Source organism: Amphiprion ocellaris, chromosome 20 (genome assembly GCF_022539595.1).
Source record: "Amphiprion ocellaris isolate individual 3 ecotype Okinawa chromosome 20, ASM2253959v1, whole genome shotgun sequence".
In the NCBI taxonomy this organism is placed as follows: domain Eukaryota; kingdom Metazoa; phylum Chordata; class Actinopteri; family Pomacentridae; genus Amphiprion; species Amphiprion ocellaris.
Window position 1 is genome coordinate 18,582,767 of NC_072785.1, and position 24,649 is coordinate 18,607,415.

General features: G+C 40.9%; 1 protein-coding gene across 5 annotated transcripts in view; it reads right to left on the reverse strand.

The window, feature by feature from the left end:
- The window catches only part of LOC111562637 (AT-rich interactive domain-containing protein 1B-like), a 198,236-nt gene that overhangs the window by 153,300 nt on the left and 20,287 nt on the right, over positions 1-24,649 (reverse strand). For all 5 annotated transcript variants that reach the window (XM_055005694.1, XM_055005692.1, XM_055005695.1 and 2 more), the window contains exon 2: positions 20,149-20,355. In XM_055005694.1, the coding sequence (XP_054861669.1) occupies positions 20,149-20,355 (207 nt within the window). The remainder of the gene's footprint in view (positions 1-20,148; positions 20,356-24,649) is intronic.

Below are 24,649 nucleotides of genomic sequence, written 5' to 3' on the forward strand. Positions count from 1 at the left end.
AATTGTCTCAAGATGCTTTATTTTTATATTTTTTGTCATATTTAAAATATGACAAAGTAAGAAATTTAAACCTCTTGACTAATCCAATTTATTATTTAGTTTTTAAGAGACTAATTGACAATTCAAACTTTCTCCACTAAAACTAATAAACATGAGGTCAAATAGAAGGAACAGTTTTAAATACTGCAGTCCCACGACGACAAGAATAAAGTTTCTCAACAAAAAGTAAATCTGCTGGTAGATTCCATTAAAGTCCTAATAAATGATAATAAAGTGTGATACTAAAGGTTTTTGGTGCTAAAAATCTCCAAGTAAAGATATCAAGTTGAACATCTGGATGGAGGTTGATAAAAGTTGACCTCCCTTCATTTCTCTGGAGCGACTCCATGGATTTTATGGATGGTGGTTAAAGACCTGCTCTTCTAGTCGTCTTCCTTCTAGTCGCTGTAAAAAGTCAGTCCATCCTGACTGACTTCAACACCTCTTCACGACAACTTGTTCTGCCTCCGACCTTGTGGAAACTCAAGAAACTCGGGAAAACCTGTGGAGACTCGAAGAACTCGTGGAGACTCGAAGAACTCGTCGGGCGGGGGAAGGTGTGGTGGGCTGTGGGGGGAGGTGGGGGAGCAGAGGGGGGAGGCCGCCACCCACCTCCCCGCCTACTCTCCGCCCTGACTCCACCCAGACTCCGCCTTGGCTCCACCCATGTGGTCACTTCAGGAACTACGATGTCAAAGGGACGACGAATTTATTTCTTTTTATCTGATCTGTAGCTCAGTGAGTTAAGGATTTGCCTATGGAGCTGCAGGTCGCTGGTTCAAGACCAGACACTTCTTAAATTTTCTCAAATCCTGACAAAGACAAAGAAAGAAAAAGGCCGGTGGTGGGTCTTGAACCTACGACCCTCCGCTTCGTAGTCCTTCTTCTTATCCTCCTGAGCTATTCGCTCAGATACTAATTCTTCTCGTTTTTGCGCATTTATCATCTATTTTTTGTCGTTTTCGAGTTTTTTTTTTAACTTGAGTCTCAACTCGACCGTTTTTCTCAGGAGGTTGGACTTCAGCCTTTGTGCTGGAGGGTGGAACCCTCAGTTCCAAGACTTTCCAAAGCCTCCACACCTCCCGAGTCCTCAGGACCTGAGCTTTCACAGTCTGAGGGCTGAAATTTTCTAAGTCCCACAGTAGTTCTCTGTTAGTTTGAACCTTCAGACAGTCTGAGGGCTGAAATTTTCTCAGTCCCACAGTAGTTCTCTGTTAGTTTGAACCTTCAGACAGTCTGAGGACTGAAATGTTAAAAGTTTCTCAGTACTTCTCTGTTAGTTTGAACCTTCAGACACTCTGAGGACTGAAGTTTTAAAAGTTTCTCAGTACTTCTCTGTTAGTTTGAACTTTCTGGTTAACAGAAGCCTTAAAACTTGTGACCATGAGTCTTGATTTCACATTTAGACCATCCATCTGAGTTCTTCTCAGACCTTCACCTGTGGGTTTTTTAGAAATCCTTAACAAACTTTGATTCTCTTCACTGAACAGTAAAGTTTGTGGAGATCAGAAGGTAACATTAGTTTGATCAATGCCTTCAACTACTAGTAGACTTTATCTGGAAAGCAGTTTTCTGAAATGAGTTCTTAGTAAATCTGTCCACAATCAAACCAAGAACATAGAAAGAGGAAATGTTTGAAGAAACAACTTGATGTTTTCATTTCAGACTAGAAAACACTTTAAGAACTTTATCTGTTTTTGCTCTTTTTGATCGTTTTATTGTCTCTTCTGTTTAATTTGATCTTCTAAAGTCTAACTGGTGTCTTTTCAAATGTTTTGTCTTTAGTTTGATTCTTCTTAAATGTTTAGTTTTGCTCTTTTCTCACCTTTTATTCTTTTCTAATGTCTGATTTGATTTCGAAATGTTTTGTCTTTTTAATGTTTAATTGTTGTTTTTTCAAATGTTTTATCGGCTTGTTTGAAAAATTTCCTTTTCTTTCCCAATGTTTAATTTTTTGATTAAATCTTTAAGGTTTTTCTTTTTAAATGTTTTACCACCTTTTAAGGTTTCATTTTCTTTTTAAATGCTTCATTGTATTTTCTCTTTAATTCCTATTTAAAGTTTTATTGTCTTTAAGATTTAATTTTCTAATTAAACATTTAATTTTTTAGTTAAATGTTTTGACTTTTAAAGGTTTAATAAGCTAATTAAATGTTTTGTATTTTTCTAAATGTGTAATATTCTTGTTTAATTGTATTTTTTGAATGTTTAATTATCTAAAATATTTCATCTTTAATTATTAATATTTTTGTTTAAAAATTTTTGCTTAATTTCATCATTCCATGCTTTGTATCTTCCGTTTAATTATCTAATTAAATATTTTGTCTAATATAATTTAATTGTATTTAATGTTTAATTTTCTTTTTAAAAATTTTATTATATTAAATGTTTTTTTCCTTTGATTTAATTACTTTTTTTTTACTGTAGTTTATTTCTCTAATCTTTTTTTTCTGTCAAGATTTTAACCCCAACCTTAAAAATGAAACAAACCCTTAAATCACAATGAAAAAACTTCTGTTGTCACAATCACGAGTTAGTCAATTATTCAGTTTATCAATTCAGCTTTATTTGTTTAGCACCTTTCACACAGATGACAAAACTAAACAAGCAAAGAGAAAAAACTATGCTGAAACTATGAGTAAAACTCAAAAACAAACCAAAAAAAAAAAAAGAAGTAACATCATAATAAAATATGTTGTGTCCAGGGGATGGAGGCAGTTTATTGAAGTCTTCTTGGGGTCACATGGTAAATCATTTAAAATATAAACTTGATATTCAGTCTAAGGAAACTGGAAACTGCAGAGCGACTGAAGAACCAACATCTCCTGTTTTCTCCTTTAATGAGTCGACTCTTCCCGTGCTTCCAGACCAAAGAACTACAGACTCTTCACTACCTGCTCAAACTCTTGGTACAGGACCTCACCACACGGGTCAAGAAGGTTTCCATCTCATTTCTACTCTGAAGCTCACCTTCTCCTGCTCAAACTGCTGACAAATGTTTCTGCTGCTCTAAAGTCTGGTCTCCAGAACTTCCTAAAAACTCTCAAAGTCTCTTCTGCTGCAGGTTGCTTTGTAGGACTGTTCCAGAAAACCTCACTAAACTACATGGAGGGGCCTCAAGATAGTCGTCCAAATGAAACCATACAAAAACCAAACTGGCACAACCCAAACACTAAAGTCTCCTGCAGCCTACCAGAGAACCTCTGAGAACAGAGAATCAGGACAGGAACTCTTACCTTCTGGACAACCAATGTTGGTTCACAAACAAGAATACAGAATGTGTCTGACCAAAAACCTCTAAAGACTCACTACAGCCAAGATAAAGACACAACTCAGCTGCACCAAATCCACTAATCACTGCACACATTAGGACCATGTGCTAACTGTGGCTGAAGAACCACATTTACCAAGACAACTATCCAGTACAAAGCCCTAAAACACACCAAGAAACACATTAAAGACGATTTTACTGCTGGAAGCTGCAAGCCAACGCCTAAAGAACAAACGGAGCCAAACAGTGGTGAAGAGAAGCAGAGGAAATGTTTGTCTGCAGCTAAATAAAGCAGGAAGACAGTGAGCTGCTCAGGTGTTCCTGATAACACCAAGCAGCTGCTCAGGTGTTCCTGATAACACCAAGCAGCCACTTGGACAGCCAATAGGAACACAGCTTACTGGAAGTCCAGAGAGCTGGGTTAGTGAAGGAAATTTAATTTAAAGTTGAAGCAGAAAGTTAACAAAGAAAGTTGAAAACCACCTTCTGATACCTGAAATCTCTGAGTTTTCACACAAAGAACGCTTGAACATGTCAAACTGGCTTCATAGTAGAACCATCATTGTAAAAACGTCATAGTATGGTGTGTTGCTCAAAAAACATTACGACCCGGCTGTCAGGGGACAAACATGTAAGAAACATGAGAACAGAGAGAACCCAACCAGTAGGTCACGGTTTATCATCCCCCAGTCATCTCCTGAAGTCCATATGGTGAGAGACATCAGTATCTGGTTGTTCATTTACCAGAGGATGTTTATAATCATGCTGATGTGGTCTGTACTCTACAGTATTTTAGTGACTCAATAAATGCCTAAGTTGTTTTTTTAAAATGCTTACTAAATAAATCAATAAATACATGCATACACACAAAAATAAGTTAATACATTAACTGTGTTAAGATTTAGATTTTTAAAAAAGTTATTTATGTTTTTGCAGAATCCAGTATTGCTCACTGGTTGGTCATTACATTTTGTTAGTTTGATTTCACTGTTTAAAATGATGCCACCTCTTTTCAGACAGAACCTGTGATAATAAAACAATACAAAATTTGTAGTTCCGTGTTAATAAAGCACTTAAAGCTTTAAGTATGGCTAAATGCTTTTTTCAAAATTAAATATATCACTCCTTAGGTCAGCCCTATTCAATTAGCGGCCCGCGGGCCACATGCGGCCCGAAAGCAACCCTCGAGTGGCCCTAAAGCAACTGCCGAGTGATTGGGACTTGGGTCCGAGAAAAACAGAAAAACATTTTTCAGTAACACTGACAAGTTCTTACAAAAATTCCAACATTATTGCAAACATGGAATGCAACACTTACCGTAACCTAGCAACTAACCCACAATGCATTGTGTTGAGGAGTCGCGTTTGAAAAGTTAACATTAGCAGTTCTATACAGGCAAAAATGGCAGCATGTCTTTTTCTATCCTGAAAGGACAGATCGGCGAGGAAAACCGTCGGTTTAATCCTGCGTGGACTGACAAGTATTTATTTATTTACCACCAAGTCCGAACGCCAAACCAATGTGTTTACTCTGCAACGAGTGCTTTGCAGCGCTGAAAGATTATAATGTCCGAAGACACCACGTTGGAAAAACATGCCGCGTTTCGGACAAACTTTCCCGAGGGATGTCATGAGAGAGCGGCTATAATTCAGAGTTTGACTGCATCTTACAACCGGAGCTGTACTACAATGAAGCGGACCTGCACAGCTCAGGAAAGGGCCACGAAAAAGAGGCCGTTCACAGACTCAGAAACTGTGAAGGACTGCATGTTGGCTGTCGTGGATGAAGTTGTAACGGACGATAAAGTTAAGACGAGTGTGACATCTGCTATCAAACAGGTCTGACACGTCAAACATTCTCGCCACAGATGTCTTCGAGACATGGTAAGTGCAACAAAGCAGCGTGCTGTAGCAGACACTAAAGGTAGTTTTGTGTATTTATGTGACTATTTTCTGTTCACTTATTATAAGTTTAATATTTAAGAAAGACATTTTGTTTTGACAGTTATTTCACTTAGTTGCACTTTATTATGCACTTTGATGTCAGCTTTACTTTGTTTCAAAGGGATAGTAACTATCACTGTGCCTACTGTTTATTTTTTTGATTATATGCACTGAAGATGTGACTGTCTCAGATGAGACCAAATATGGACAGGGACAAACTCTGTTTTTTGTTATTTCAAAAAAAGAAAAATGTCTCAAGTTACTGTTAAGCAAGTTACTTTTTAATGCACTTTGAGATGTGACCAAAACAAAAGATGGTGTTTCTAATCGGCACTTAGTTTTTATGTTCATATGCACCTTAACCTGTGCTTATATTTATCTATCAAAATGTGTTGAAGTTGTGTGTTTGAAATGTAAAATTTAAAGAAGCAGTATTTCAGCACAGGTTTAGTTTAAGTACTGCTCTTCTATTGTGTTTATGTCCTTTTGGATGTGGCAATACGTTAGTAAACATCCAGTGTGTTTGTTATCTTATCTGTTTGTGTTTATTTTAAATGTTTAACTTTGCTCACTGTCTGCTAAAAACGTCCGGCCCAGCTCATGTTCTTAGTCTGAAAATCCGGCCCGAGTCAATTTTTAATTGAATAGCCTTGCTCTATGGGTTTGACACATCAAATATTCTATTAAAGTGGTGTCAAATGAAGTGTTATTACACCATTTGATTTCATTGACTGCTATGCCTATACTGCATACTAATAAAATTTCTTTAAAAAAGTACACAGTAAAATCACACGTTTCATAACACACTGGTTTAGCATTTATATGTGACAAAAACCCCAAATTTATATCTAAAAACTATAGAATGTAGTAGTGTAGATCTGAGGTTAAACTTGACAGTGCTGCTGTCACATTTCAAAGCAGTTATTTCCTGGTAAAATTTATTTATTTTTTTTAAATTACGCCCTTTTTCTGTCTGAGTTGTCATCATCAATTTCTGTAATAAATAACTCAACTTTCTTTCCAACAGTATGCTCAAAAATCAAGAGGATTTTGTATAAATATTTCTTCTTTATACTACATTTTGCCACCTTTTCATAGACCCTTAGAATTAGTATCTTGAATACTAGGACGCAGGTCCATATTAGTCTTTGGCTGGACTGAAAAACTGCACTTTTGTGACTCTGTGACCCAAAGTTTAACACCAATGATCCATATATGGATGTTGTAACACCATAAATCCGCATGGGTGGTACAATACTATAAATCTGCTTGCTTACATTAGCATTAATCACCCTAAAAACATAACTGCTGCAAAATAATATTTTTATATGCAATGCTGTCTATGTTCATATATAAGCTATATAGGTCTTATTCAGGTAGAGGGCTGAAGGGAGCTGGAGCTCTCAAGTGGTTTACAGTCTGCACAGATCACCAGTCCATCATAACACAAAAACAAGAGATGAACAGCCACATACTCTCACATCAAACTATTTAAGAATCACCAATGAACCTGCCAGACATGTCTCCTGACTGTGGGATTAAGCCAGTGATCCCAGAGAAGGCACAGGGAGAACACGCAAACTCCACAGAGAAAGCAACCAAGCTAAACAACTCTAAGTTGTATTTCATTGCTCTGACTTATTCATATTAGATATTCACCAAGAACTTGTTGTAGCAAGTTAGGTGTGTTTGTCCTGAAGGTAGACATTCGTCCTCTGTAATTTTTTTCAAATGTCAAATAAGTCTTCTTCAACAGACCTCTAGCCATGCTAAGGTTCTACAGTGTTCCAAAATGACTTCTGTAAGATGTTTAAATATAACCGTAGGCTTACTGATGTGGCTTCTGACGGAGAACTGCTCTTTAACAACAGCATTATAGCCACATGGGTTAATCGTAGTATCACTGCAGGACTGAATGCGAATATGCAAAAAGCCGGCTACATTAAAATGATTACATTTGTAAACAAAGTGCAGAGTGAAACCGGATTTTTTCATATTTACATTCTCCAGGAGCTCAGTGAATCCAAAAGCTAACTTAACGGCAGATAATCAAAGGAAATTTCAGCGAGGCAGCACAGCAGGGAAACGGTAGGAGAGAAATGGCAGTGTTGACAGATCTGTCAGTCAAAGAATGAAAAAGTGTACCAGGATCAAAATAACTCTGACAACTGTGGCAGTCGGTGTATCTATTTTTCTAAAGCTTATTTGCCATAAGTGGTTGAAGCATTTAAATTTTCCAACTGTAACATTTTTCAGCTGACCTGCATTGTTTGCTCTTCCCTCACTGTCTCACCTGTGAAGCCCTGAAAATTCTGTCTGGAAAAAGGAAGAAAAACTTCTTGAAATAGCTCAGATATTGACAAAGCAGCTCAAAGCCAATAAGATGTGTCGGTATAATTTTGTGTTACAAAAAAATGAATATAGTTAGAATGAAATATCAAGGATAACATTTTTTTTGGAATGTTTCTATAGTTGACATATTCTGATATTCTGCTCCTGATGAAATATTCTAAATTCACTGAATTAAGTGAATGATGTGTGATGATTTTTCTCTAACTAGTCTGCCAATGAATCAGAAAAAGTAAAGAATTCTTGCAGTAAATCAAGCATTTTTTCAGGTTTTTCAACTTCATTGTTTGGATCTTGACATGCACCGTTTGTCTTATCTTAAAGTTGTTTTTGCCGTGGTAATTGGTACAAATGTTTGAGATTCGGCTCCCCTTATGATTGGTTGCCACAGCCTGTTTCTTGATTTAAAGATGCTTTTTTTTCGTGACTCGAATGTGATGCCTGATAATGATGATCCATGACCTAAACCTTGGTTTCTAATAAAATTAATTCTGACGTTCTGTGTAAATTCTACTTTTTCTTTGGCTTCAATTTTAAAGACATCAGCATGTTTAAACCATGAGATCGCATCTATAAACATAGAACACTTTGCAGCAACACAAATGTATTAATGACAAGACTAATAATCTAACAACACATGGTGTTCGTGCTGCTGCTCGAGTCTGTCACTGGTAATATGCACATCAACTCCCCCCTATTTCTGTAACATAGAAAGTTGACATCTAAGGAAACACAGCGGTTCTCTCTCATCCGAGCTGAGCCGACAAGAGGTTATCATCACACTCTGGACCAAAACAAATCAAGCAGCTTCTTCAGCTTTGTGTGCTGATAAGATCAGCCGCTCATAGCCAATACCACATGCACTGGTGAGCCGCAGACGAAGGTGAGTCCTTTAATGAAATGCGAAGCGTCGGATGGAAGGATCAGCATCAACAGGCTCATGATTAAACATAAGGGAAAGAAGAGGGGATGCATCACCGTCCTCGTCATCGCTCTCGTATCTCTCCCCCCAAGGTGACGGCGCTCTACGTCTCTCTATACCTCTCTGTGATCTCTCTTTCCTCTCACTCCTCCCCCTCCTCACACATGGAGAGGCCCTTGACACCTATGGAATGAGCTGCCCTTGGAGGAGTCAGAGACAGAGCGAGGGACAGGACGAGTCTCCAAATCATCCAGGGACACATCAAGCCAAAACGGCATTTAAAAATATAGAATCACTGAGTCACATTCAGGCAATGAAAAAACAAACTGGCTCGCACATGAATTTGCTGGCATTTTTTTGTGATGCACTTCATATACCACAAGTTTTTGTTTTTTTTTATTCCCAAATGAAAACACAAGCCTGTCTATTCAACCATTGTGACTTATTGACCTGTTGATAACATCAAATCGCACTGACGGCGGGTAAAAGTGAGCGGATAGTGTAGCCATCGACTGATAGGCACACAGCCGCCTTTTTTTATCTTCTTTTTATATATTTTCATCTTGGATCCCTTTCTGAAGACAGCCAAACGCTGCTCCCTGGCCCCTGTCTGTCTTTCTTTATTTTTCTCCCTCTCTCTAATTCTCTGTTGCTGCTAACATCAATTGATGGAGGGAAAAAAAAAAACAAAGGGGCCGCTCGTTGCAGGCGTTTTATTGCTGGCTGACTGTGACTAGCGGTGGCTCTGTTGTTCCAGGCAGAGCCGTAATGGAGACATTTGGAGAGGCAGAGCAGGGCAGGTTAATGCTCTCCGTAATGTCTGTGTGAACAGCAATTTTTTTTTTTTTTTTTTTTTTTTTTTTGCGAGAGGCTCTGGGCCCTGTGCCACCGGCTCCAAATGTTTTTCCCCTACTAAACTCCTGACCCCAATCTGAGGCCAAGAAAGACAGAAGAGAGAGGGGAAATTGAGAAAGAGGCAGCGAGAAAAAAAAGCTAATGTGATTCACTGAGGGGGGGGGGTCAAAAATGGATCTGAATAAGAGAGCAGGGGGGTGAAGTGAAAATGCTGCAGCTGTTGATAGGAAAGAAGTTGCAGGCAGTTTGCCCAAAGCATGTGTGAGAAAGTGGCAAAGAGATCATCGATCACCTGGGACGTCTTAATAAAGAATTTCTTAATGTTTATCCTGGAAATTTAGAGCGCGAAGACACTGCGAATGCGAAGTCTAACTCGAACTATATTCGCTCTTGACAGATAGAAAATTATCATCATTAAATTAGAAGACTCGTGACACATGTAAACATCACAACTGAGCACAAAATAGCCCCAAAACGTCTTTCAGATCAATCATTTCGGCGCACGGCGGCTCGGCTCATTTTTCACCGCTTGCTGTGATGACAGGCTTGAACTTGTGTAGGAGTCATGTCAATTACATCTGAACAGGGAGAGGGAGGGGCGGAGGAGGTGTGTGTGTGTGTGTGTGTGTGGTGGGGGGGGGGGGGTCGGCTTTCTAGTTGAAATACGCTTTTTCACCATTAGCGGTCACCATGAGCTCAGGAGATTATACTCGTATTTTACATCCCCTGCTGCGAGGCTGTCTTTCTCGGATGCTGACATGTAGAGGCGGCGCCTTGTTAAATGACAGTGACACGATGGATTGTCGAGCTCCTTCTGTGTGTAACAGATGAATCAGGTGTTGGCGATGTGATGATGACAGGGTTAAAAGGTGAAGGGCAAGTAGGCAGATGCTCTCCGCGACACTTTTGCAAGGATCAGCACTTCAGACGCTGACAAAAAAAAAAAAAAAACCCTGAATTGTGCCCTCACTAACTCATCATCTTGCTGAAGTGATTTGATACCACCGGTTAATGATGATTCTCCTGGGATGGACTAATAATGTTAAAAGTATTATTTAATAAGATGTTCTATTTATTTTCCTGCAAAAAGCTCAGTTGTTGTTAAAGGCGTAGGGGTCACCTTAACATTTAGGTCATCTTATATTTAGTCAACACTGCAGACGTGCTATGACTTGATATAAATAGGCCCTTTTCTTTATCTTCTTTCCTCCTACCAGCAACACCAGCTGGATGGATGTGAGCGATCTTCAGCAGCTGAATCTAGGTAACACCTTGATCACGCCAATCTATGCCTTTTCAGATCCGCTTTCAAATGATGACGGCATGTCACGTTTCCTCACTTCTCCGTTCTATGGTACAAATGAAGAAACTGAGATGCCAGAGCAGACTTGACCTGCGTAAAAATCTATCTCTAATCTGGATGAAAACTGAGATGAATTCTCGGTGAGCCAATTAGAGCAGCCACTAATCCCCTTGTAACTCGGCAAAGACGTAAAGCATCCCTTTCTTTTCCCTCTCTTCCTCGCTCCCTCCATTTCGCTCCACTTCCATCTCCCCGCTCTTTTATCTTATCAATAGGCGCATATAGAGCGCAGACAGAGCGCTGAGCGTGGATCTTTCAAAAACACGCCGTTTGTGACGTTTTACAGCGCCTGTCTGCATTCGACGCCAAATTATATTACATCCCGACATTACTTCAACCTTCCCGAGTAGGAATGATGGAGTTTGCAGCTCATACGACTAATGCAACAGCAAGAAATAACTGGCAGCTGGCTCTATAATAGAACTAATGGCTCACATGGGAAAAAAAAGTATCATTCAGAGGGTCATAGTATATACATGCATTACCTTTTGTTGTTATATAGGACTCTTTACATTGATGTAATTGATAGCATCACTTCAACTGGTCTGAGAATGGGGAGGGGTTTTCTCCCCCTGCTTCCCAGTTAATGGCCACGTAGCATGGGCTCCACACAGCATTTGATTGGCTGAGAGCCACTCCACAGCAGAGGGGTAATAAAAGTTACAAATGAGAGCAGGCTATTAGAGCCATTGACGTGCGTAGGCTAGCTTGCTAATTAATTGATCCTGAAACTTCATCTATTCTGTAGCCAGAGAGGAACCTTTAATTAATCAGCCTTTCCATATCATTGTCCTCCTTTTCTTTCAATCCTGCTCTCTCTTCCCTTTCCTACCCCTCCAACCCCTCTTGCCCACCTTCTCCCTCTTTCCTAATGTCTTTTTTAATTGTGAGGTGAAAATGTTCAGGGTCCCATGGGTTGGAATGGAGTGCAGGTCTGGAGTTGTGGAGGAGGCAGAAGAAAGAAATTGTGCATCAGCGTGGACGAGATGTGTACTTTGAACAGCCAAGCCCGCGATGTTTCAAGAGCCTTTCAGGAAGGGAGGAGGTGTGATGAGGTTGGAGTGGTCCCCTTTGTATCCCCACCCCTCCTCTCCCTCCATCTTTCCTGGCAGAGGGGCTGATTTATTGGGGCTTCCCAACCATCCGTCAGATGCAGCAGTGCTGGCTGCATTAACCCCAGAGACAACCCCAGCACCCGGGGCCCCTAAGTGCTTCCAAGTGGCCCTCACTCTCCTCATTGGTGAGGAACCCCTCTGCCCAGGCTCAATCGATGTTGTAAATTACCCATCTAACTCCTTAAAGTCGATAGCACACAAGATGATGTTTGGACAGGACAAGGATTTTTACAGCTTTTTTGTTCTAATGGAAATGGAAATGGAATACGGCCTCGCTGTTAATGAAAGGCATATTCACAAATTTAGTCTTAATGTTGAGCATTTTCTGTGTTTCTCATTGGTAAATTTTAAACGTAAAGGCTACTTTTAAATCAATGTTTGCAACACAGATGGAACCTAACATCTTTTCACTGTCTGAAAACACCACAAACTTGCTAAAGTGTTGTCTTTGGTTAGTGATGAAAAACATTCGGTCACAACTAGAACATCACACACATACAAAGAAAAAATAAGATGGATAAATTCTATATGGCTTCATCACTGTTAATAGTAAAACCTGTGCTTTTTCTGCTATGGCATATCAAAAAGAAACTTCTGTTTCCATTCTGTGGATCATGAGCAGCAACTTATTGTTAAAAAGCAGGTTTATATAGTTTAACTTCCTAATAAAGCAAAAGACAGATGAGTCAAAGTTGGAAAATGGATTGAATTATATCACTGCTGTTGTTCATGAATGCTACATTAGACCCTCCTCAATCGCTCTTTTCTCCTCTGTCCTTGCACCCTCTGTCTTCCTTTGCTCTGTCTTTATGTCTGTTGTCAGCACACTGAAAGAAAAAACAGAATTAAAGTACACTATTAGGAGACAACATGGTGTTTAAATGGAGACCCCTTATCCAACGATTATAATGATCGTTATGCCCTCACTTCACATTGGCCCAAATCTCCATCACTCTAATGAGGCACCTGTGGAGAAAATAGAGAATATTTGCAACACAATTGATGCTTGTGCTGTCTGTGTGTATTTAGGTTAAACTGACTGACCTTTCAGCATATCTGCTTTTAATAAAGGGCTAATTAAGAGGCCCGCCAGGACCTGAGCGCTTGCATTCTTTAGTTATTCCTGCATTGTAAGATATTAACTATCAGAAATTGTAAAACAGAAGGAAGTGGAGCCATGAATTTAACATCGTTTTTCTCCTAATGGATCATTTACAGTATTGTCTGTCAATCAGACCTGCCATAGTAAGAAACACACATGCGTTGTTAATGACACTCATGATTTAACCAGTATTCAGTTCATCATTTAATGAAGTCGATGAATACGCACAATACTAAGATCCTGAAACTGTCAATGGAATTCAGACTTCGTATTGTTATAGTTAGACCCGTGCTCTTCTCGCTATAACATGTGAACATGCATTAGGGACTGAGCGTTACTTGATGAAGATGATATTAGTCGACCAATGGGTGGGTTGTAAAAAAGAAAAAAAAACTACACAGACAATGAAAACATTAAGTCACTCAGTCAGTCACGAACAGACATGATCCTTTACATGGCTGGTCCCCACGGTTACTGGATAGTAATTACATGTCAGGCAGGTAATTCCAATTGTGGGATCATTCGAGGGGGTAAAATACAACCCCAAGAAGGTGACAGTCTCAGAGCACACAGGCAACATGCCCTCCTGCACAACCTGAGAGGACAGGTAAAAAGACAAACAAGGCTGGTAAAACTTTATGGATTTTTATGACAGTCGACCAGACCGCTGATGTAGCAGCAGAGTTTCTTTTTTGACAGTGTGAGCCGGCGACAGACTGCAGCTTTAAGGGCCCTATAGTTTCTGTGATAACTTACTGAGGACGAGGTTCTCCCCGGCTGCGCCTTGTTGGCACGCCATATGATTAGGCTTATTAACAAGATGTTCAGGCTCCTTGTGGGATTTTCCAACACATTCAGAGTCATTAACCTACCTACCTACCAGCACACCCTGACGAACACTCTCCGAGTGGAAACACATTTCTTTATCCGTGTATGAATCAAGGACACGTAATAAAGCATGCAGAATATCACATAAAGGATAGACCATATGTAATAAAGGATTTATATTTAAAATCAAAGTGCAACGGGACTTCCATTAATAAAAAGCAAGACATCCATATTTTTCATCTTTACTGACTACTGCTCTATCCTTGTATTTTCTATTTTCGTTATTTTTAAACTACCAACTTTATTGTTCTTGACCCAGTGCAACGCTTTTTTTCTTCATTAACCTGCAGCTTTTGCAGTTCGCTGCGGCTCTCTGTGTGCATGTACTTGTACTATTTCTATTTTAAAATCTCATTATTAGCTGCAGTTTTGTCTTTCTCTGTAATGTAGCACAGTGTTAACAACGATAACATATTCCGCAACAACTAGTCGACTAATGGTCTGATTAATGACTACCAGTCAACGAGGAAAACCTCCGGTCTGGGGCAGCCCTAGCCTTTAGTGAACAAAGTATTTTCTATTACTATATGAGGAGAGGGCATTTAATTACTGTTGCTGCTGAACCATTTTAGTTAAATAAAAGCTTTAATGAGCATCTACAACTATTTATAGAAATGAATAGAATGCAGATTCGATTGCTTCACATTGTTTTCAGCTCCGTGGTTTCATCTGTTTTGAAAACCACTGCAAAGCATGTTGTGTTGCATAAATGTGACACATGAAGAGGATAAAAACAGAGAGGAGGCATATCTCTGAATGTTTCTTATTGTTTCGGAATGTACACAGCTGTTGCCCAGCTGAAAGGAACAGAGACATGCTTTTTAGAGAACACAGATGCATTATTTTTTAGCTTCTTTCCCCTGTGATTACCGAATAAAGGTGGTGCCAGAAAAATAGTCTTTGAAAAGAGAGTGGGGCTTGATAAAAGCAATACAACGCCACGAAGGACGGAGGGTGTTGTGGTTTGTGTGAGCCGAACAGGTGGCGGGTCAGCCACATTTCCACTTGACTTTAAATGCTTGGCTTCTATTAAGTTGGCTCAGTGTGTAAGGAACAAACAGCCAACACTGGTAATGGTTTCTGCCTGACTCGTTGACACATTCACCCCCATCCACACGCACACGCACACGCACACGCACACACACACACACACACACACACACACTCCTCCTTTCTCCTCTTTCTCTCTCTTTCATTTCCCAGGATATCTTTTTTTTCTTCTGCTCTTTCTCCCGCTCCATCACCCCTCCCCTCTTTTCACATCAAACACTAATGTTTCCTTCAAATTCCTTTTCCTCTCCATCTGCCAACTTTGACATCACAGGAAATTACGCTCAGAATTGGCGGCACTGTTTTTTCTTTTTTCTTTTTTCCCCCCCAACTTCATTCCACTTCCCAAACAGACGCTTTTCTCGTGTGGCCTGTCATCCCTAAAGACACCCGCCTCCTTTTCCCACTTCCTCCTCTTCCTCTTCTATTTTTTCTCTCCTTCTCCTGATATATTTGTTCTGGCTCCCATCACTCCACACGTGCACACTCTCCTCCACATGCACACTCCGTCTCTCAGCCTCTCTAACACACTCAAACTGTCTCTCACAAACATGCATGCAGACGCAGCATGACGCTAACTACACCTAATGCAAGTTCTGGGCTTATTTGCTGGAGGCTGGTAGGGTAGGAGAGGATGTTTTTTTTTTCTTTCTGAGATCAACAGTGAGGCTGGCGTCTGTGCTCGCCTCCTATAGCTGGATTAAGTCAAAGAGGCCATGAGCAGAGTGCTTAATTAGCAGTGAATTGCAGTGCTGAGAATGTGTCAGCGTGTATGAGTGAATGCAAGCGTCTGTGCAGGTACGTCTGCGACTGTAGCAAAGACCCAGGTAGCCGAGCAGGTAAACAAAGGTCCCCCAGAAACAGTGACTCAACCTGGATTCGAGGGTCAGCCGCAGCCTCTGGGTGATACACACAGTGAGTACATTTACATGAACACCAGGAGCCATTCCACTGTGAACATCCAGACACTAATAGTTCAGTGTGTTTATGTGAATTATAAGAGAAGGCTTTGTGAAGCGCTCTCAGCTTCTCACCTCTCCTGCACAAGCTTTTTTCTATGTGTATGTGTCTAAGCAGTGTGTGGGTGTAAGTGTGTTAATGTCACTATGCGGATAGTACATCTTTTATATTGCATCTGTATATTTTAAGGTGCAAACAAATAAATAAAAAGAATTTAGCTGCATTGACATGATCAATGGGTATATACCAAGTAATATTATATAATATTTATTCTGTATTTATATTTACTGTAGAATACAATGTTACAGTCTTGTCCGTTCAAATTGCCACTACTACTACTACTACTAATACTATGCACACAGCTTGTTTTTTTCATCCAGGTTGTGAGATATCTGACATCTTGGATATTTCCACTTACTCTGGATAGTTCACATACCTTGTCATCAATGTTCAATTCAAATTTATTTATATAGCGCCAATTACGGTTCAAATTGTCTCAAGACGCTTTACAGAACCCATATGCCTGAACCCCCAGAGCAAGCCCTAAGGCGACAGTGGCAAGTCTCTATTCATAGGGACTGTTTTCCAGTAAAAAAATAACTCAAATACAATTTCTGTTTTGAATGTATTTTTCTATGTTTTGAGGGAATCTTATGCTTTTTATTAGACAAGAACAGAGTAGATGTGGCATAAGACTGGACAATGAGAGTTACCCGGCCAGATTTAAACAGGGCATATTCTGTATCTCAACACTGTGAACACTAGAGACAAAAAAAATCCAGTCACCATCACTGTGTTATGGTGGCAGCAGAAATGTCAGATATTTGAAATCCTGAGGAAGAACACATAAAGACTAAATATGACTACGTCAATGACAAAACGAGTGTTTCTCTAATATGGGTGATTTTACTCTTCACTCCACAAATGAGATACATGAAATAATTGGAGTGCTGCTCCAATCAGGTGCAATCACATGATTGTAAGAGTGTCAGTTTTGACGCTATAGTCAAATATGTGAGACTTATGTGAAGGACAGAGGTGAGCCTCTGCACACATCCAATAATTTCAGTGGATGAAAAATACTGAAGTTCTCATTTAAAATGACTGAAGCTTAATTTTAGTGGTATTTAATCATAGTAATGAAAGGAGACCTTTTGTTCCATTGTTACAACCTCTGCACACAGACACATATATATATACAGCCGCTCCTTCCTGGGGAAATCACAGAGGTAGATGTACACACATATCTTTGTTGACGTCACGTTGCCTGGCAACATCCCAGCATGTTTGGCTGTGACAAGCGCAGGTCTCAGCCCTGGAGTGCGATGCATTATGGGGATTGTGTGTGCCGCGTCTTACATCACCCACAATCCCCCTTGCCGATGCAGCTGCAGTCAGGATTGTACTGTGCAGCTGACAGTGGGATAGTTTTGCAACATCTGGGGTTAGGAAAGAGGGTGGGGTGACGGATTTCTCCTTCTTCAGACGCAGCTGCAATCATGTCCGTCGTAACTCCGTTCGGTGCATCTTTTGAAATGTAATTAACAGTCACTTTAAGAAGTGATACGCTGTATATTTGGCAGTACACATCTGGAGCGTTCATTTTTTAGCCCTCCCCGCTCCTCCCTGATTAGACCCCTGACCGCTTTTCTGTAGGTGAGGCTCATTACGCTCATCTGAGAGCGTGGAATTAAACCTCCTCCTCCGAACTCATTACTGTGAGCTAGATTTCACCGGCTACAGATAGGCAGTGCGGTGGTGCTGCTTTTAAAGCCACAGCCAGATAATTAGAAACTTTAGAAGCGCAGTTCCCATGGCTATAGCCAGAGTGAACAACTAATTCTATTTGAACTAATTACATTCCATAACGCTAGGCAGTGATTGCTACCCCAACCACAGGCTCCCCTATGTAATGTGCCAGAGGATTTCATCACAAAACAGTACCAGGGATGTATTTGTGTGTGTGTGTGACTGACTGTACGTCATTATGCATTGGCATTACTCTCCATGCACAGCGTGTCTTCACATACACACCCCCGCTCGCTCCCAATTGTGTGTATTTCACACTGCAAAACCTCTGACTGAGCTCAGTCAGGCTCATTTTGGGAGTGTGTTGACATCATCAAAATGCGTCAGAGGAGGTTAAGACCTGCAGTAATGAAGTCAGACATGAGGTCTCCCTGTTAGGAGTACAGAGCACAGTATTTGTCTTTTCACATCGCACAAGGACCTTCAAAAGACACCGTTTTTAAAAATCATCAAAACTGATGCAACATAGGGCCAATTTAGTCCGTAGTACAGATCAACCCTCTGAACCTCAAGCAGTTTCTGGACATGTTTTGATCCTGTCACATTTTTACCGCCTGTAGGCTCATTTTCACTGCAATAAAAAGTCCTGCACCTCTTTGGAAACAGCACAGCCCTGGTTAGAAGTAGAGAGAATTCAACAAACCCTTCTGTGTAGGATGTCATAGTAATGCCATATTTTATTTAAAAATAAAGTTTCATTTTACTTATTTATCATACAAAAAAAATGCTCAACATGTACAGTATTTTGCCAACTGCCCACAGGTATTACTACTATTGCATGAATGCTAAATCGACAGACTGTTGACATTTTTAAAGTTATACTTTTTATTTCCTTCCATTCTCTATGTAAACACAGCCTGCAGTTCAGCTGAAAAGTTCCCGAATTTGTGTCACGTGACTGTTGTATGGTTGTGATGGTTTCACAGTTTCACCGAGGAGCACAGAATTTATTTGATTTTCCAGAATCTGGTTCGAGCTCACAATTTATTTCTGGTGAATTTTCAGACCTGTGAAATAAAATGATTCTGAAGTATCACAAGTTTAAGCTTAGATTCAGTTTATTTTCTCCAACTTAACTGCACCTGACACATGATTAGTTCAATGACCATCAGAAAGTTATTCAGTGTCTTAGCATTTCTGGCTCTGATAAATGGTGTTATTTTGGCAATTTTTTAAAAATAACACAGCTTTCAAACTGGCAGGTGTGTTGGGGTTCAGAGGGTTTCTCTGTAATTTGTCTGCAAACTCAACTGAGACACTTTATTTTGTCAGACTTTAGAAAGCTCCAGTATACCCTCACATCTGAGTCCCCCATAATGAATAAACTGACTTCTCAGTATGCACATTTGTTCACGTCTTCTCCATCTGCACTGTGTTTTCTTTCAAAAAATGCACATTTTCGCTGCACAACGTGAAAGAATGCTGTGTTTCTAAGAGCATCTTTTGCTGCTACATGTACACACATTTGTAGAATATTTTTAGACAACACAGGAAGTCTGTCTGCCAGTCCATATGCGTTTCTCTCTGTCTTCTCGCTCTCTCTCTGTCTCTTTTTGTGGCCTTGCTATGTGTGGAAGCTGACTTGCCCCAGTGAGAGGTGTTCCAAGTCCAGACCAGGCTGACTAAATATAGCAGCCAGCGACAGTAGGGAACACTGTGCTCCTGCCTCTCCTCTCTCACCGCGGCGCTCTGTACTGCTGTTTCACAACAAACTGCAGTGATGAAACTAAATTGTCATCCGCACACACACACACACACACAAAGAAGTTCACTTTCTGCCAGAAATGCGGGACACATGTATCATCCACACAAACACAAACATAAAGCAGACACAGATTAATACACATGCATACTTTCGCTCTATCACTCCCTTCACACACACTCACACACACACAAACCCTTCCAGTCCAAATGGGATTTACTTAAGACTCAATAAAGCAGACAGAAGCACTATTGTCTCCAACACAGGCCTATTGTGCTGCACAGAGAGACTGTGACGTGGGCCGACTGTGCTGCGTCTATGTTTACTACACAGAGAGCATTCCACGCAGGCAGAAATCAAACAAGCACACACACACACACACACACACACACACACAAGCATATAGAAATCTATAATCAAGTGCATCAAAGCACCACCTAACAAGCATAAAGAATGAACATGCTTACACACATTCTATGCATACCACACACGCAGCATCAAACCCATCTCGCTCCAGTGGGAGTCTGACGGGAACTGAGTGATGAACAGGAGTGACACCACCACATGCCAGGGCGTGAGATGTGCTGCCTGGTATTTTAGGCTGCGTCTCAAATTGAACACGCCAAGCCCTCGGGGGGGAAGAAGAAAGAAATCGCTGGAGAATGTTCACGACGAGAAGCAAATGTCCCACCGCAATATCGCTGGGAATACCAGCTACGATACCTGGAACGGCACAGCAGAGGGGGCTGACTCATTCATGAGGCGCATGTGTTGACGTACCTGCTGTTGGGGGTACTGCATCCCGCCCATTCCCATTTGGCCCCTCCCCTGCATGCTCATTGGATATCGATGCGGAGGGGGCGACGTGTATGGCTGGCTAGGCGGGTAAGGTCCGCTGCCGGGCTGCTGCTGCGGGGTGGAGTAGGGGTTGCTGGCCATGCCGTACAGCTGCGAGCGCTTCATCGCCATGAAGTCCATGGAGGACACCTGTGGAGGTGGGAAACAGAGGGATGCATCTTCAGCATTTTTCTCCTATTCGCTAATGTTTCACATTCATTCATGACAGCGCATTGTGTTTGGCTGAGAGGCACTGAAATGAATTCATGCGCCATCTGCCAAGTTGGAACCCCTAACTGAAGTCCACTTAGTGCACACACTCCAAACCACAGTCACCACTGATTTATTCTGTAATTGCACGAGTGGAAGTTTTAAATTAATGTCTGCACATCATAAATGAACAACAAATGGAATTAAGTAAGCAAAGATGTTTACTGCACCGCTATCCAGAGCAAACTTTGCTGGAGGAGGGCCAAAGTAAAATGACTGAATTAAAACCTAAAGCTTGTATCTTTGTTTTAATGTCTGAAAGGGGTTTGAAAGTGTTGTAAATGTTGTTTAAAGCGATGGGAAGCAATGGCAATAAAAAGCCCCATGGCCTTGTTCCCACAACCGCAGCCCAGCAGTGCCAATAATCACCGTGCAGCTCCCCCTTCTACCTGGCAGAAGACGTGATCACTATTCTATTATGGAAATAGTCTGTACATTTAAGTTTATGCTCTTATAAATTTATAAAAAAGGGGTGAAGGTTGAGAGTGTGGCAGGGATCCAGGCTTCGCATTAAAATTGTGACGAGGCATTTTAAGCTTGTGGGTTTGAATCCCATGAGGGAATTCAGGGCAGTTGAGCAGTCAAAGTACCTGCACCCCCCAAAAGCCACACCTTGGGAACAGGCTTCCTATAAGAACACAAAAAAAAAAATCAAAGGGAAGAAAGAGACTGTGTCAAGGGCAATTTATTCCATTGTAAGTATTTCAGAGCCATTTTAGGGGTTGTTTGGGGTCTCAGTGAGCCATTGGAAAATTCCGCTACAGTGCGTCAGGCTAATGCTAATCCGTCACCCGTAGCGGCGTGTTTGTCTGTCTGCCGGGCAGATAATGTGGAGTTCTTCTATCTTCCTTCTCTCCTCTCATGCTTTCTCCCTTTTGTCTCCGCCGTGTAGGATCATGAGTGATTTATGACATTTTGTTCCTACTGCTTCTCACACACACACACACACACACACACACTTTCCCCTCTCCTCTCTCATCTCCAACTAACTGCCCCCCTCTTACTCCTCCATCACCCCCCCCAGCACCAACTCCCTCCTCAGTTCCCTCCCTTCTCCCCAACTCAATATCACCTCATCTAGCGTAGAGGAGAAATTGCCGCTGCCTCATATTGCCAGGCTAATATCAAGAAGACATGTCAGGGGATGGGAGCACTTTATTCAGCAGGTTACGTGCAGACAGTTACGGCGCTCGAACTTTAAAGTGGTTTCGTCTACTGAGGCATGTGCGTGGAGTAGTTTGGACTGTTTCACCGGGTACAGAGGAGGAGGGGGGAGAGAGAGAGAGAGACATAAGAAAAAAAATGAGTGTTTGGGCAGTGAGAGAGAGATGGAGGAAGACAGCCGGAGAGTGAGGGATGAGTGCTCTTGAGTGTCTAAAGTTATTTCACAGCTTGGAAGTGTATGTGAGCATATGTGAGGAGAAGAGGCTATTCTGCAAAGGTTTGCAACGCCAGGATTTCAAGAGCGTAATCCTGAAAAAGATTTTTTTTTTTTAAAGAATTGACATTTGTGTATGTCATAAGCATTGATATCAGGGGGGACTCAGAAGATACGTAACTCTTGATATTTAGAATGTGCATTAGCATCACCCAATAAACTCAAATATGCAACAATGCCTCCAATGGGGTGGGTCTTGTTTCTTCTATAATCTATTATGAATGTGCAGAAAGTTTTGAAATCAAGCAGAAATCTTGCTGAAACATAGGATCTGTTTAAGTCCAGTAAATCATTTCAAATGAACGAATTTATCAGTGAAACATTTAAACAGGTTACGTCCCTAAACAAAAGGCTCAAAAGAAAAAAGCATGTCTATATGGGTTTTGACTGAGCAAGAGTGATTTTAAATGAGAAAAACTGGTCTGCAGGAGAATTAATACGTCCATCCATCCATTATCTACACACCGCTTAATCCTCATTAGGGTCGCGGGGGGCTGGAGTCTATCCCAGCTGACTTTGGGTGAAGGCAGGGGACACCCTGGACAGAGCTACATATAGAGACAAACACTCACACTCACATTCACATCTATGGACAATTCAGAGTTACCAATTAACCTCAGCATATTTTTGGACTGTAGGAGGAAGCTGGAGAACCCGGAGAAAACCCACGCATGCACAGGGAGAACATGGAAACTCCATGCTAACCACCGAGCCACTATGCAGCCAGAATTAATACAGAATAATTAGATTTCAAATGTTTCCTTGTGTTCTCCTTTACATAAATAAAGACATTTCCACTGTGAATGGATGCAGGAAAAGTAGGAATCGGTGCATTAAAATTCAAATGAGTGCATGAAATGAAGTGCTTAATGCACAGACCACTGCCTTAACAATCCGACTAACTCTATGCTCATGTTATGTGTGTTTTAATAGACAGTTTACTGACTTTTACTTTGTCCTCCTTCATGTATGAAACAACTAATAAGTGAATAATGACCTATTCTTCACTGGTTAAACTCTAAAATGAAATGAAATCAAAATGATCGTCAGCCAGTTGTCAGTCAAACCGGTTTTAAAAAGTCTCTGATAGAAAAATCAATTATATTTTTGAAAAAATGACAGATGAACTACGAGTTCAAGAAGCTAAATTTGCCCCAGACTGCATCTTTTCAGAGAGAAAGGCTGCATTTGTTTCTCTTTGCTCAGTAAGACAATGAAGAGCATGACTGAACAGCATCAGGAGGGAACTAATAACTTAATTCAGAATGCAACTAAAATAGAGTTAGACCTTAAGTGCACCTCAGCTGCACAATACACAGAGTTAAACCAACTGAGCATCAAAGCGGAGATTTGTTTTCACTATTGCTGATGTGCTCTCATTGATGCTGGTCATATGTTTCTAATGTAGCGATAATGCTGTTTTTTGCTAGAGTGGAGGCCAGCACATGACCTGCTCAAACATTTGTACACCCACGACACACTGCAAGCCAGACACACACACACACACGTATACACACTAGGATCCACTAAGCAATATTTGCAGTAAAAAGGCGACGCTCTCGAGTTTCTGAAAATCCAGGGCACTGTGCCACTCGTGATATGGGACACACACCCCCTCCCCAACTCCATCCAGTTCACCAATCCATCTCAAGAGGTCCTCCGTTTGCCAAAAATGCTGAGTGCAACACAAGTAAATCCCCTCACACGGCTGCCAAGTGCACACGCATGCTTGCAAAAAACATTAAATGCTGCACTTAGGAAGGTACTGAACACAGAAAACAACCTCAGAGTGTTGGGAGTGGAGGAGTGGACACTCGATTAAACACACATTTTAGCAGAAGACTCTGCTAGTGGCTCTTTCTGCTCTCACTGCATCTCTTTCATCTCTCTCCTGCTTCCTCACACACTTATGGGGACTTCTTAAATAAAACAGCCATAATCAAATTACATCTGATGCACTGGTATATCTTGCACACATGGCATCGTCAACACCTGTCTACGGAGGCATAAAAAGATGGAGGATTCTCCCCAAACGGAGCCTCAAATCTGCTCTCACGACAAGTTCCACTAAATGAGATTTCAGCCCACTGCAGCCTTTTCCTAGAGATATGCCCACCATCTCCCTCACACCATCAGGCACACAGAAACGACAACAATTCCTGACAAATTGAAACGTTATTTTTTTCCCCTCCCTCCCCTCAGAGAAATGACTGTACTTAGGAAAAAAATTATGAATATGACACGAAGTGAATCGTGTTTGTGCCAGGAGGGACAGCAGATAAAAAACTAGGGGGAATACACAGAAATTGTTTTTTATTTTCTTCAAATGTGTTTTTCACTTTTGTTCATCTGGGCATGCCATTCAATGGAGGAGGAGGGAGAGGAGGCATGGGAGACAATAGTAATTCAACTGCTAAATTTAAAATTCAATTTATGAACTCCTCTCCAGCGTTCTGACTCTCGTGAGCTCCTTTTTTTTCTTTTCTTTTTTTTTTTTTTGCAAAACAAAGCCATTAAAACAGAACATGGGTGAAATTACTGTGGGGTGAAACCTGCTAAATTGCTTTTCTGAGCTCAATCGACAATATTTTTATGTTGCGAAAATGATTTTACTCCTTCTCGCTTTAATGTGCTAAGTTGTTAATCAGAAAGAGACAAAATGCTCGACACAAAAGGCTCGGGTATGTGGTTTGTGAGACACACACCGGGATCAAACAAACATAAAACAATATTGGT